General features: G+C 40.5%; 1 protein-coding gene across 1 annotated transcript in view; it reads right to left on the bottom strand.

Moving 5' to 3' along the window:
- The window catches only part of TNFSF11 (TNF superfamily member 11), a 33,186-nt gene extending 18,937 nt beyond the window's left edge, over nucleotides 1-14,249 (bottom strand). The window contains exons 1-2 of the mRNA XM_012473568.3: nucleotides 13,916-14,249; nucleotides 7,170-7,337 (exon numbers count right to left, since the gene is read on the bottom strand). Coding sequence (XP_012328991.2) covers nucleotides 7,170-7,337; nucleotides 13,916-14,134 — 387 coding nt within the window. The 5' untranslated portion in view covers nucleotides 14,135-14,249. The remainder of the gene's footprint in view (nucleotides 1-7,169; nucleotides 7,338-13,915) is intronic.
- Nucleotides 14,250-14,973: the final 724 nt, after the last annotated feature.

The following is a 14,973-nucleotide window of genomic DNA, read 5'->3' as shown; positions in this document are numbered from 1 at the left end:
TGCACCTCTCCTGCCGCTGCTGGCAGACAATTCAATCTGACCCTTGCCGTCACACTTTCAGCCAAGGACCCTCAGTTTCATCCACTTCTGGAATCTCAGCCCAAGATCCCAGGCCACATAACAAAGGCTCCTCTTTCAAGCATGTCCTTCCAGCTCTCTGTTTCTTTAAAGATGTTAATGCAGAATATCTTTTCTTCCATCCTAGGGTACTTGTAGCACAAAGATAAGCCCACTTCTGATATCACTCACTGGTTATTTTCCTCTTGAAAACCCTCCTGCTTCCTACCTTCTTTCCTGGGTCACCCCTGAAACTGAGTACAAAGCCAGTAACTTATTGTTGAGCTAAAGGCAATAGATGGTCTTGTTTTTGTAGGAAAACTCTGTGGGTCTTACTTCAGCTTTCCCACAAAGACAGCTTTTATAAACGCTAAATGTGATTGGGGTTGAATCGCAGTTTCCAAAGCTTTATGGCAAACAGAGATGAAATCCTATTGGAAAACCACTACATGACTAACATCTTGACTTGGGAACATGAGTGCCCCAAAACCCAAGTATCCTTGTGGGTTTATGAGAAACTTTCTTCAGACACACATTCTTGTATACAAAGGCAAAAAGGCAGTGAATGGGGTTTAATCCCTACCCTCCTTCTTTTAACAGGCAAATGACAAATAGCGACATATAACAACTTCAATTATTACAATTTCACAAGTGGTTATAATCTATTTAAATTTCAATTGATTTCTTATTTACTTTAGTTTAAAAATAGGAATGGGCTCATTATAATAAAGGAGATTGCAGTTCAAGGAGATCTGTTTCCCATATGTAGAAAACACAATCACTTAACTGATGAACTTTCTAGTTTTTAATTAAGGCTCTTTTTAATCTACAAAACCCAGCAAAAGGTGTGCAGTTGACAATCAAGGTTTATTCAATAATCACAGATGCAACCTCTAAATAGAACTTCCTCAAAAAGATGAATGCTGTTGAATCTACTTTCAAATTTATCTCTCTCTTACAATCTAAATAATCCCAAAGTATTTTAACCTTTTGAAAATACAATCTTGACCATTAAAATTTTTAATAGACTTAGGTATTCTCAGAGTTAACTCTTGCTCATATAGTGAGTTCACTTTCCTACCTAAATAGGGTTTAGTGAATGTCAGAGACTGCTCATCGTCCCCTCATCTCCTTCCACTCCTTTTTGACTATTAGTTATAGGCAACTCCCTTCCTTAAGCTTTGTGGACAAATAGCTGCTCAGTTAGAGACTACCTTGTCCAGCCTCCCTTGCAGCAAGATGTGGTCTATGAGCAACTTGCAGCCAACATGATGCTACCAGAAGTGCTGTCTTAACTTCCAGGTGCTGGCTTCCGTTTCTTTTACCCTTCCCCTATCTAGAATGGAATAGGGTATTTCCAAATGGAAAAGCCAACTTGGAAACAGAGATGGTGGGTTCATGTTGAGAACAGAGGAGCATCCCTACTGGTCCTGGATGACTCACCTCCAGATTGTTATGTGAGAGAGAAAAACTTCTTAGTTAGTTCACTGAATATATAGGTCTCTTTGTTACCCAGCTCAGACTATACCAAATGACAGTGACTATTTCATTGAGGATCAAAGTGCTACAAATCTTTGGGTATGCTAATCTTAGTATCAGAGGATATTGTGAATTCTGAATTCTACATTATGAATTCTGAAGATGAGACCAAATATGTACCTGATCGGCAGGGAATAAAAAAGAATTTCAGGTAAGAATGAATTGTTTAATAATTATGGCTCTCTGGTCTTACTTCCTGTTTTCCAATTAAGTCGTTAGAAACTCAAAGGCTTATATTCCAGGAAATGGTTGGTCAAGCACATGCCAAAAAGATAACTTATTGGCAGTCATTACAGTATCATTGCCTTTTCCTATTAAGGAGGGAAGTTAGAGAGTTTTATCAAATTTAACTCATATATGGAGCCAGAATCATGTTTTTAGTTCACATTATAAGTCCACCTCTACATAGCAGTCAGGCTGTGCAGGGCAAAGAAACCTGATGAAAATGTGACTGATGTGAGAGGGCCAGCTGGAGGTAACTTCTAACAAAAATAAACCTGTGTTATTATTGTACTGAAGCATTATTGCCTCACGCTATCATATTCCTAATTATCAATTCTCAGTCTGGTAAGAAAGTATCATATAAATGAGAGCCAGGCTTATAACATTCTGAATGACTTTATGAGTTGGCTGATGTAAAATATTAGTTTATGGCGTTCAATAAGTCATTGATCATTTACTTATGCTTTTCTCCATTCATTCCTAAGAATAAATTGTGTGATATATTCAGATGTGTGCGAAATGGCTGTGGTCCTTGTCCTGATGGAGCTTGCAGCTTCACTCCGTGATCTGTAAAAATGGCTGACTGTGCAGCTCCATCAGGGAAAAAATGTTTCATGCTCTCAAATGTACATATTTATTTATTTAAATATTAAATAAAATCACTCCCTTGTATTTGTACATTACAAAATATTTGCTAAAGCACAGCCTTTAAAAGCTAATATTAAAAAATACATATACAGAAAGTCCTTATGCTTCTTTCCCACATCCCAGGGGATCATCCTGAATGCACTGAACATCCCATTTTGGAAAAGAAAGCGATGTGTGCAATTTGTTTATCAACCTTTCTCCTGCACATTATTCTTTCAAATACCTTTGCAAGTAAGTTTCAGGAAGGTAACTGCAAACAAGTACCCAATATGAAATTAACAAACCAGCAAACTAAAGTCAAGTACAGTCACAGCTCAAGTGCTTAGAATGTATAGCGAGTGCATGAACAGACGGCTTTCACCCAGTCTGGCCAAGGGGTCTATGGGCTGAGTGTCCTCACTGCCATGCTAGGTAGTCCTCGTTTGGGTCTGAACTCACTACTTCCTTACCCCCGCTGGCTGGCAGAAGCAGGGAGGCTGTGAAACTGGAAACAAGAATCACTTTCTAAATCAGACACCATATTTATACTAGTGTTTTCTTTATTGTCATAGACTGTTATGATAGACTTTATAAATTGTGGTTGGTAGGGTTGGATCACTAAGAGGCTTTCAGAGTTCTGTGCTAAAGGGGGCAGGGGAAGCCCAGAAAACCCAGCCACAAACAAAAATGTAGAAAAAAAACAGCATTACATGTCTGACCAAAGACAGGCTGGGTAAATACCACTTTTTGCACACATATAATGTGATATTGTGCTTATGTCTGGTATCTGCTACCACTGCATGGGTTGATCTCTCAATAATGATTCCAGCCACACATGTAATTCTGTCTTAAGTGTTCACTCAATATCTATATTAGAAATAAAACTAAGATACAAACTTACTTAAGAATGCCTAATGCATCCATCGTATTTTCAGCATTGGCAAGAGAAATGAGAAATCTGATTATTTTGGCAAGATGTGCAGAATGTCATATTAACCAATAATCCTTATCAAAGGATAACACATTTGGTAAATCATTATTTGAATAGAGTAAGAGAAGAGTAAATCCTTGGGTATAGGGCAAGACGTGGCAAGGTGCCTAGCACATTATATACACTTAATGAACGTTGGTTGAGTCTAATGATAAGGTATAAATAAGACGTGTCTTCTTCCTAAAGATCTCGTCTAGGGGGAAGAAATGGCATCTTCCACCCCCAAACACACATTGGTATAGTCTAACAGCTTTAATTTATAATTCTTCAGAAAGAATTAGTTGTGTCTAATATTATTACCTATGCAAAAGGCTAAGATCCTATAACAAAACAACAGCAAACGTGAAATTGATGAAATAAAGTTCTGCTCTTCATGTGAGTCATAATAATCTATCAACATAATTAAGACTATGTGCCCTTAATAAGTGCAGTTGCTTATTCCTGCTTGACGACAAATTTTCTCCGTATGGTTTGCCAAGTAGTGAATCTCTCATCGTTAGCGTTACTCATTTGGAATGAGCCATCAGGTCTCCAAAAGGATTCTACAATAGGGAAAATCCTGCCATTATGGCTCACTAACAACTTTACATACGAATTGGTGTTCCATACTACCTATGGGGTCACTTAGAAGTCTCAAAGGAAGTGGGACAATGTTCTGATAAGGCAGGAAGTGATAGAAAGGTTCACTGAAGCCACACTAGCGTTAAGGGACGCTACTGCCAGTGAGCAACAATTGGCTGCCAAATACTCTCTCAATCTGGGATTTATTTTCACTTAGGACAAGAGAAATTACTATAATGTGTTTTTAAAAGGATAAACAAATTTTTTCAATATGTTTTTAAAGAATTCAGAGTATGCTCACTTATTTAAAAGTAATGTAGTATTATATTAAATTATATATATACATACACTCACACACAGAGAGACACACAATAAGGTCTACTTGAAGCTGATTGTTCTCTTCCAAGGATTTGTCTGCTGTCCTTGGCCCAAGCTGTATTGCAAAAATTATGGTGACTATGCATAGCCATGTCTTTACATTCTCCAATCATATTTTAAATGCCTCTGTAGAGGTTCCTAGTTTTATTCCTATAAGCCTTGTACATTTCTTGTTATGTTTATTTTTAGAGCATTTTAAAAATTATGACTGAAATCTTTCATTCATGTTTTCTAGTTATTTGAAATGAGGACAGCTAGTGATTATTACTTATTAATTTTTACAAACTGATTATTTTATTTTGCCTGTAGCATTTCATCTTCTTTTGAATTTTCCTGAGTATATAATTATATCACATGAAAATTCTACCTTTTTTTCTCTCTATATATTTTCTTATTTAATTCTCTTATGTAATTACATTAGCTAGCACCTTCAGAACAATGTTAAATAATATAGGGACAGTGAGCATCTTTGTCGTGTTCCTGACTTTAAGAAACATGCTCTTATGTTTAATCGTTAGGTAACTTTTAGTTTGAGACATTTGTAATAACATCAAGAATCCATCCAGTTCTGTTTTCTAATGGATTTTAAACATTAGAAATTGTGAAAAATTTTGTCAATCACTTTTCAGGATCTATGAGATGGTAATATATTTTTTTCCTTTAACCTGTTGGGATTGAATCATTCTTGCAGTCTCATAAATAATGTTAATAATCTTTTTCTTTTCTTTCTTTCTATTTTTTTTTTTTTTTTTGAGGCAGGATCTTGCTATGTCACCCAGGCTGCCAGGCTAGAGTGCACTGGTACAACTGCAGGTCTCTGCAGCCTCCACCTCCCAGGCCCAAGCAGTCCTCCCACCTCAGCCTCCTGAGTAGTTAGAACTACAGGCACATACTGCCCTGGCATTTTTTTTTTTTTTTGTAGAAATAGAGGTCTCACTATGTTGACCAGCATGTTCTTAAACTGCTGGGCTCACGTGATCTTCCCATCTCAGCCTCTCAAAGTGCTGGGATTCCAAGTGTGCACCACCATCCTTGCCCTTGTTCTTAATATTATTTATTTTCAGAATTAACTTGGCTGATTTTCCATACTTACTCTTCCATAAGAAACTCAAAGGATAACTTTTAAGAACCAGCACATCACTGACATTAAAAATTTATCTCATCATTTTGAGGACTTACAACATGGGTCAATCTAAATAGAATATTAGGACACAATCTTTTGCCTGACCAGAATTACCTTAATACGAAATGCAATTCTGAACCAGCAGATTGCCCCTAGTGCATGTGAATAGTTGTTTATAGACAGATTACTCAGTATTTAAGAGATAAGCTTCACAAGTGGGATAAAAAACAAACGAATAACAAAGAAATATAAAACAGAACAATAAAAATGAATAGATTAACAGAATTGCTGTTGCTATAGCTCAAAAATTATACTGTTAGATTAAAGATCACTGAATTTAAACATATAATATGTCTACTGCACAAAGTCAAGCACCTCCACACTAATTACAATGAAAAAGTAATTTTTGTAAGAAATGTGTTTTCTTAACACATTAGACTAATAGGTACTTCATGCATTCTACAATGCACAATTTTTAACATTTTGATATCTCTGGAATTAAGATGCAGCTAGAACCTATGATGAGCGTGTGTATTTTTTAATCGATAGTTTCTTCTTTCTTAGTGATGCATGAAATAATAAAGTAGGCTGAAAATTGGTGGTATCTTTGATTTGATAAAATACAGCAGATCTCAACTTTCAGGGTATTACAAACATTTACTTTTGTTAGCTGGCTTTATAAAACAGCTACATCTTTCTACCTCTACCTCTGACACATGTCCTCTTTTTAAATAATTATATTACCATATGTGGATTTTTAAAAAGATAAACTAAATTAAAATAAATTTAGAGGTAAAGGCTTTGAGAACTTGAGAGTTACTCTGGAATGACCAAAGAACCAGGGAGTTGCAAGGTAGAGACTGGGATGTGTAAGTAGATGCATGCATGCATGCCGGTATGTAACACACACACAGGTTTCACACTGGGGTCACTGTTTGTGTTCTACCTGGGTTTCGGTGGAGTCAGTAAGTAAAATAATTCTTGGGCTGCAGAATTCTTAGGTGGCTTTGTCCAGGAAAGTAAAACAGGCAGTTATCACAGCGTTTCTCAATTGGGGCTGTCGGTGTAAGAGAAGTGATTGGTCTTCTCTGACCCGAATTCTTCTCTTGTCACTCAGCTCTCCCAGAAAATGAGAACACGGGCACAGAATCTCCATCTCACATCGTTTCCTGCTCTGCCTACTTACCTCCTCACCACGGAAGACAGCAAAGGACCAAGAGTTACAACTGCTTCTCATCAGAGCCCTGGATCAACAGATGTGGAATAGGCGGTCCTGCCATTACAAAGCCAAACAGAAAGAAAACTGCTACCAGAAAGTCCTGTGAACTGCGGGGATGGTTTCTAGGTCAGGGAATTCAAAATGGCAAACTGACTCACGGACAGGCCACAGCCACCTTAGTCTTTCTTCCAAGTGTGAATTTAAATCCCTCCTCTTTAAAAGAAACAAGAAAGGAAAGAAAAAAAATATTTGCATGAACATCCCTGGTCACCATAATCAATCACTACCAACTTCAAAAGAATTCTGCTAATCTCTTTAAAACATTCCCTGTAGCTCTTTTACAAATTATTAGAATAAAAAGAACAGAGTCAACAGCACTTAGCCAGTTTTAATTTTCAGTACTGGCAGAGTCAGCAAGGGCCCTTGACTTATCAGCCTCAGTGTGCCCTTACCTTTTGCACAGCTCCTTGAAAGGCCTGTTTAATTCTCCTACATGAATCAGGTATTAATTTTGTGTCTTGACTCTCCAGACTTGGGTCTTGAAAATCTTCATTTTCATGGAGTCTCAAAATTCTATAAATGCAGTGAGTACCATCTTCTGATATTCTATTAGGATCCATCTGAGGAGGAGAAACAGTAAGGACGTTAGAGTGCTTATCACTAATCATCCTGCTATTTAATAAAGTGTGACTTAAGAACAAAAAATTCACGCTTGCAAGAGTCTTTATGTTCCTAACGATTAATAGGTAATACAATGACTCTCAAGATGGTGAAAATATGGACTTCTAATTCATCTAAATGAGTAGCTGACTATCATCCATAGCACAAGGCACAGTTAGTCCTGCGGTGGACTTTTAACAATGACAGAAGGGTATGTGCATGATTCATGGGGGAAATTGTCAAAATTGACTGGCAACAGGAAAGTGTTCATAGAGGGGAGGGGCACCAAGGAAATCGCAAGTGGTCACTGCAGGCAGAGGAAGTATGGGTGTTTAAATACTTTCTCTGCCTTTAAATACCTTTTTGTCTTTAAATCAGCTATATGCAACATGCTAGGTGGGATTACGAGGCCCACTTTGAAATTCAAAGCATGAAGCCTACATAAATCAGGTGAAATCAACATCATCTTTAACCACCATGTTTGCCTGGCCCTTTTTCCTTAATCAGCCAAAGAAGAGAGAGAAAAATACATTTTCTACCTCCAAACAAAACTTGAAGTCAGACATGTAATCTCTTTTTTGTTGACCCTCTCATCAGTGCTTCTCAACCTGAAGTGGTATACCTGTCAGGTGGTGTTTGGGAATGGGTGCAGGTAATATTTGGTGTCATCACACTGGGGTGGGGAGGCTGCATGAGCAGATATTACACATGTGTGATGGAGGGATGCTAACATTCCTGTAATGTAAGGAATTGTCCCACCCAAAATATACCCGTTGAGTAATTAGCTGATTGCCTGTTAAGTATAGGTGTCTAGCATTAGAATATCTTTAATCACTACTCTTTAAAATTGTCTGCCTGCTTCTTCCAAGCCTTTCAGTGGTTTCAATTGCCAAGTAAAGGTAAAGAGTAGCAATAATTAGCTATCACCTGTTTTAATAATGAGAATTTAACTTGTCCTCTTTGTCGAATATTCAAGGTACTTCACTTCATCTGCATTGTGTTAGTTACAATAAGCAGGTACAAACTAGGTGAAAAAGAAAAGCTACGTGAGTTTACAAAGCTCAGTCCAAATTAATGACAAGTCTCTCTTCCTCTCTTTTTAAAAGTAATCAGAATGATACATTGGTTTATTAACCAATCATTAGAAATAAACTGAAAAGTAGCCTATCCATATCTGAGATTTTCAAAATGAAATAGACAGCCTTTTAACATATGTGCACCCACTAATAACAAATTTTATTATTTTCAGTCTTGCACATACAAGGATTATCTATAATCATCACGGAAGAGATACCACCATGAAGGAAAACTGTGTACAATCTGTATTTATTTTTCCTATGTTCTTTAGAATAATTAGTATGTGAGCTTTTATACAAGGAAAGTTTTCAATCACACACTTTGGAAAACTAAAAAGGCTTACTTATGCCAATATGTATCCCACAAGACCAGAAAAGCCTGGGCAACTGATATGAAGGGTCACTGGGTTCAGACCTCAGGAAAGAAGATTCAGGGAAAGGCCTGAATTGGCGCCACCAGAAAACTGCTGAGCCAAAGGAATAATGTGGCCTTAGTAGGGAAATGCCTGGGGACCCTAAACTTGGTTAAGTTGGAGTCCTGCTGACAAGCTAAGAGCTGTCTAACAAAAGCAGCAGTTCCCTTTATTCTTTTTCTTTCTTTTTTTTTTTTTTTTGGAGACAGGGTCTTGTTCTGTCACCCCCACTCAGGCTGGAGTATAGTGGTATAATCATAGCTCACTTTAGCCTTGAAATCCCTGCGCTCAAGCAATCCTCCTTCCTCAGCCTTCCAAGTAGCTGGGACTACAGGTGCAGGCCTCCATGCTTGGCTAATTGCTAATTTCTTTTTTCTTCCTTGGTAAAGATGAACTCTTGCTATGTTGCCCAGGCTTGTCTTGAATTCCTGGGCTTAAGCAGTCCTCCCTCCTTGGCCTCCTAAAGTGCTGGGATCACAGGCACGAGCCACCGTACCTGGCCCCTATATTCCTGAGCCTCAGGGTAGTCCAATCAGTAGCATCGTGGGCTCACTGAGGGCTTGCTAGAAATGTAGAATTTCAGGCTTCACCCTGGCACACTTCCTGGGAATATTCATTTTAACTAGATCCCAGGTGATTCTTACCTACATTAAAGTTTGAGAAGTCATGCTTTAAAATATAGATTTTCTGCTATTAAAATCATTCCAAAGTTCCCTGGACACCAATTTAAAAATTGTTTCACAAGTAACATCAATTCGTACAAAGAAACTGCAACTAACTGTTAATAATGGTTACTGATTTGATGCAAATAAATACAATGCAAAGATTTTGTCCCCTTTCTCCTAAAAAATACCCATACCCAGATCCCATCTCACTTCTACCCCACCCCACACTGGGCCAATTTCATCAACATCCCTAAGGGTAGTGTCCAATCATTGGACCTCTTCCCAAATACTCTGAATGTGCAGTTGAGAATCACTGTTTTGGAATGCTGCATTAGTGTTAAATGCCCATCAATGTTTTGTTTTCCCCAAAGAAATCAAGAATGCATGGCATAATTGCTTTTAATATACTCATTTATTTTGTTTACTCAAGGATCACACATTAGAAATTTATTTTTAACTTACAAACACAGGTCTCTCTCATTCCAGTGCCCTTGCCTCCTTTCCTGAAAATGGAGACTAGGAGAAAAGGGAGGAGGAGAGGTCCAGGGTGCAAGGCCAGCTACATACACAGGTAAATGAGGGCCTCTAAGCTGAAGGAACTGCAGGGCAGGGAGAGAGCCAGACTGATGCTGGACCCTCAGCAAATGCCCACCAACTGACTGAACGAATGTATCACCTACACAACAACCTACCTACTGGCACACAGTAGTCTGGCTGGAGGATTGCATGATTGAAAAATTATACTATTTTAGCTACTAATCTGATAAGTTGCATATTACAATCAGAAATTGACATATCTGTAGTGTTACAAATCATTAGAAAATATTTTTCAGTAAATTAAACATACCAGGCACTGGGCTAGATGCTATGAATAAGGTGGTGTGCAAAGCAAGCAGTCCCTGTCTCCATGAAACTTACACTTCATTGAGGAACACAGAAATTCGACCAAAAGTCACAGTAAACTGAGTAACAAATAAATTCATTGTACTTAGACATGTCTGAAAACATTAAATAAATCTTGAATATCTGACTTAAAATGGACTGTTAAAATGCATTTGTCAGACTACGTGATGCCTATGAAATACACTGTCTCATTTTTTAAACTTCCTTGAAACTTAATCATTTGTAGGGTTAAATGAGGCAGGATGCTTGACATTTGTACTACTTCGTTATCTGTGTTTTCAAACAGGCAGTGCACACCTCTACATCAGATTTTCAGTAGTGACTGTTGTCCTGGGTAACAAGCAGGGAGGTTGGTTTGTGCCTATTGGGGGATTGAGGGAAGAAGTTAAAAGGGCAAAAGATCTTGAGTTTTCTGAAAAGCTTATCTTATAGCTAAACCCTAAGCTTTGAATATGGTTATACGAATGTTAAAGAAACACACACACACACAGAGCAACTTTTTGAAAGGGTTTTTTGTTTTTCTTTGTAAACCAAACTATGAATACTATGTGGCAAATATATAGCAGAAACCACACGCTATTTTCTCTCTGGCAGGGTGGCGGGGGAAAGCCAAGCTACACTGGATCTAGTAGATATGTATTTTTTAAAATCCAGGCACAGGCACTCTGCAAACATGCAGGAGGCTGATTTAATTTTATCTATTCAAACATTCAAGAAAACAAGTTTTTTTTAATAGTCACTGTAATTTTTACACTATTCTGGGCATTCTTCTAAATGCATTTAAAAACTCAAAAGCTTTTCCTGGATGATTTGCATACCTTCTTTTCTCCACCTTTAAACGAAAACAATAAAACTGATTTCTCTCATCATTTTTTAACTGTAAACTACAAACATGTTACTGGATATTTGTTCTTATTCAAATGCATTTAGAAACCCCAAATAGCTGATTCACAACTTCAGTGGAAATCAAAAAACTACTATGATTTATTTTGTACCAAGTTCTAATACAAAAGAGCTGATATAAGGGAAAATGTTAAATCAGCTGCAGGTCACATGGAGACTATTCTCTTAAGACCTTGAAAGAAAGTCTCTAACACATATAAAAGAGGAAAGAATTACAGAGTGAACCCCCATGCACTCATCAGCGCTTCAGCTATTACCAGTGTATGGCAAATCTTTTTTCATCTGTAAGCAACCAGAAATTATTTTGAAGCAAATTCCAGACACCATGGCAGTTTTTATTTGTAACTATTTCAGAATGTATCTCAAAATGATTAGGACTTTTTTGGGTAACAAATGTAGACACAATATCCAGTAAAATGCATCCAGATCTAGTAGTATATTCATATGAACATATTGTTCCTAATATTGTTTCTTTACTGAAGGAGGTGGCCTTTTAAAAATGCAGTACAAAAGTGGGTTCAGACTAATGGCTAAATTATTTTGCAGAAGTCAGAGGAACCGAATTTTCATGGTATTTAAGAAAACCGTACCCCAAAGTCTGATGGCATTAACTTCTCCAAAGGAGACTTCCTAACTCACATGTTTACTTTGAAAAAGGGTTTTGAGTGTTCTACTATTATTCATACAGCATTAAGACTGCTAAATGATGATGCGAGATCATTGAAAGCCCTGACTCCTCAGCCCATGGGGACCACTGAGAATTCCTATGGAAAAGCTCAACAACTGTAACAAAAGCCCAGCAAGTCACTCTTTCCTACATAGCCATGCCACTGATTTTCACAGCTCCTGCCAAGCCAAGCTGTTCATGGTTCCTAGAACTCCTTCATTCCCTACCGCTCTTTCAACATTGGACACTGTCTTCACTGTTACGGCAATGAAAATGCCATATCCCTACGGTGTTAGAAAAGATTTACAGTGGAGAACTACTGCACCTTTGATCACTTTTCTGAATGTTGCTCTTTTGTTTGACTAAGAACTTTACGTTTGATTAGGCCCCTCTGTTACCTGGCTCCATGCCCATTGTAAGTGGGCACTGTGTGTTGAACAAATGATTTTTAATTCATTCAGTCGCAGGTGATGGGGCCATGCTCAACGCTGGCACTCCATGCACAAGCACTACATGGGGTTATTAACAAAATGCTGGATGGGAAAATGGATGAACCATTCTTGACCACAACACGCTCCAATGAAAGAAAGGCTTTTAGTCACTTTTGTATAGATGTGTTATCTGTGTTGCAAGTAAGCCACTCAAAAGTTGTCTTTTGGGGGAAAAAACTCTCAATGGGTAGATTATATTTAATGCAGATTTTCTGAAGCATGGCTCATGGCATTTCTACTTTTAGTGAGTAATCGCACTAGTTCTAGAAAATGCAAACAAGCGGATAATGAACACTTCACAAAAAGCCTATGATTAAAAGTAACGGAGTTCAAGACATTGGCACATGTCAAAAAACCATACAATCCAGGCAATGCCATGTTTTGATGCATCTCGTTTGGTTTAGTAATCACCTTTGAATCTGAAAAACGAACGTCGTCCAAACCCAACTTTCTTTTCCCATAAAAAAAATGCACAGTCAGCCCCCCACTTCCTCTGAGAAAGAGTTCACAGCACCAGACAAGAATATTTGAATGAATCCAACCAACTGCACTGCAATTTCCAAGAAAACACAAGAGCATAAACCACCAGAAAGCATAATATTACACATTTACCCCTTCCTTCCTACTATCTCCTTGCAGTTCCGAGCCGTCGTGCAAAAAAAAACCTCTTCATCTTTTCGAAGGTTGGTTATTTGCTAGACTGTAGTAACCCTGTGCCATCACACACACCTCGCTTCCTTCCTCCGCCCACCTCTCTGGCAGGCACGTGGGGCTGTCCCTCTTCCTTCGCCCTCACGGGACAGCGCCACAGCCGCAGAGCCCCCGTCCCGAGCGCTCGGCTCTCTGGTCGCGCTGTGTCATTCTGCCGACCCACTGGGCGACCTGGCACGAGCACCGAGACCTCCCACTCTGCGCACCCCTCCAGCACTGTGGACCCAGCACACCTGCAGAGCAGCCAGGCGCAGGAACCGAAATCCGCCGAGCGGTGGGCGGGAAGGGAGGGGTGGATGCCCAAGAGAAGGCGCTTATTTTTTTTTCTGACGGAACAGAAGTTGGTTCTTAACTTCAAGTGAGAAATGACAGAGGGCGAAAAAGTGTGCAATAACTACTAGAAGAGGTGAGCGGCCAGTGCTGTCTCCCAGGGTGGGACCGGGTGAGATTCAACGAACCCACTGCCTGGCCAGTGGAGCCTGGCCCCGGCGCGCCGCGGGGCTGGGGGGCGTGCGCGGAGAGCAGAGCGCGCCCGACAGCCCCGCGCCAGGCCGTCCCCGAACCCGACACACCCTCTTTCAGAGTCACTTTCCCCTCCTGAATATGCAAGCTTGGGGAGCCCAGCCCCGTGGCCAGACTCAATTTCCAAGTGCGGGCGGAACGAGAGGGGCGCTTCTGGCCGCGCACCCCTGGGAAGGTGGCCACTCACCTGCGCTCTGAAGTAGAGGAACAGGGCGACGCTACAGACGACCTGGCCCAGCCCCAGACCCAGGAGGGCCACGAACATGGAGCGGGAGGCGGCGGGGGGCTGGTGCGGCGCGGGCGGCGGCGGGGCGTGCAGGGGGCCCTCGTGCGGGGCTCCGGGCCCGCCGCCCATCTCCTCCGAGCCACGCAGGTACTTGGTGTAGTCTCTGCTGGCGCGGCGCATGGCGCTCGGCCCGCTCGCTCCGGCGCTCTCCTCCCTCTCCCGCTCCCTCCCCTTCTCGTCTGCGGCCAACTCCGGAGGCTGCGGCGGGGCCTCGACTTGGACGCCGACTTGGAGCGGGCAGGGCGCCCGGCAGCCCCAACTCTTATAAACCGCTCGGAGAGCGCTGGCCTCGGGAGCCAATCAGCCCCTGCGAGGCTGCCTCTTCCACTCCCACCTCTGGCTCCCCTTCCTTCCTTTCGCCCTCCCTCTCTCTCTCTCTCTCTCTCTCTGAAGGGCCTCCTTCTTGGGGGCCTTCCGAGGAGGAGGCAGGAGGCGACTCCAGTAGTTCCAGACTCCGCTTGCCATCCTCCGCTGTCTTTCTGAAGGTCCAAGAGATGCTAAAGAAGACACAGAGGAGACCTTGGCTGAAGGATAAGGGTCGCACCGCAGACATTCCTCCTGCAGTTCACATCCTGGAGCCTCCGTTTACTCCCTAAGATTTAGAAAGTTGAATTTGATGATCTCTGAAGACCCTTCCTGTCCAACCTCTCCCTCCAAAAGTGGTTCCAAATATAGCTTCTCAAAGTATTTTGGAAGACTTCGAAAATTCCAGAATTTCCTTACCAAATCCCCATTTCTGCATCTTGAACGTGACTTTGAGTGAGGCAGGTCTTGAATGTGGCAGTAGAGAGCCTTTAGACACCAACTCTGACCTTATAAAGATGAAAACCGTGCAGAGAAAAGGGTAAAGAGGTGTGTAGCCAGAAGCAGGCATCCAAGGAGGGCTCACCCAAGGGTGACTCACCCAAGGGTCAGGAAAGAAATGTTACACAAAGCTGATGATATAGTTAAATGTTAGC

This window comes from Aotus nancymaae, unplaced genomic scaffold (assembly GCF_030222135.1).
Source record: "Aotus nancymaae isolate 86718 unplaced genomic scaffold, 86718_ANA_hifiasm-v0.15.2.pri h1tg000043l, whole genome shotgun sequence".
NCBI classification, from domain to species: Eukaryota; Metazoa; Chordata; class Mammalia; order Primates; family Aotidae; genus Aotus; species Aotus nancymaae.
This window is presented reverse-complemented; position numbering and strand designations above follow the sequence as displayed.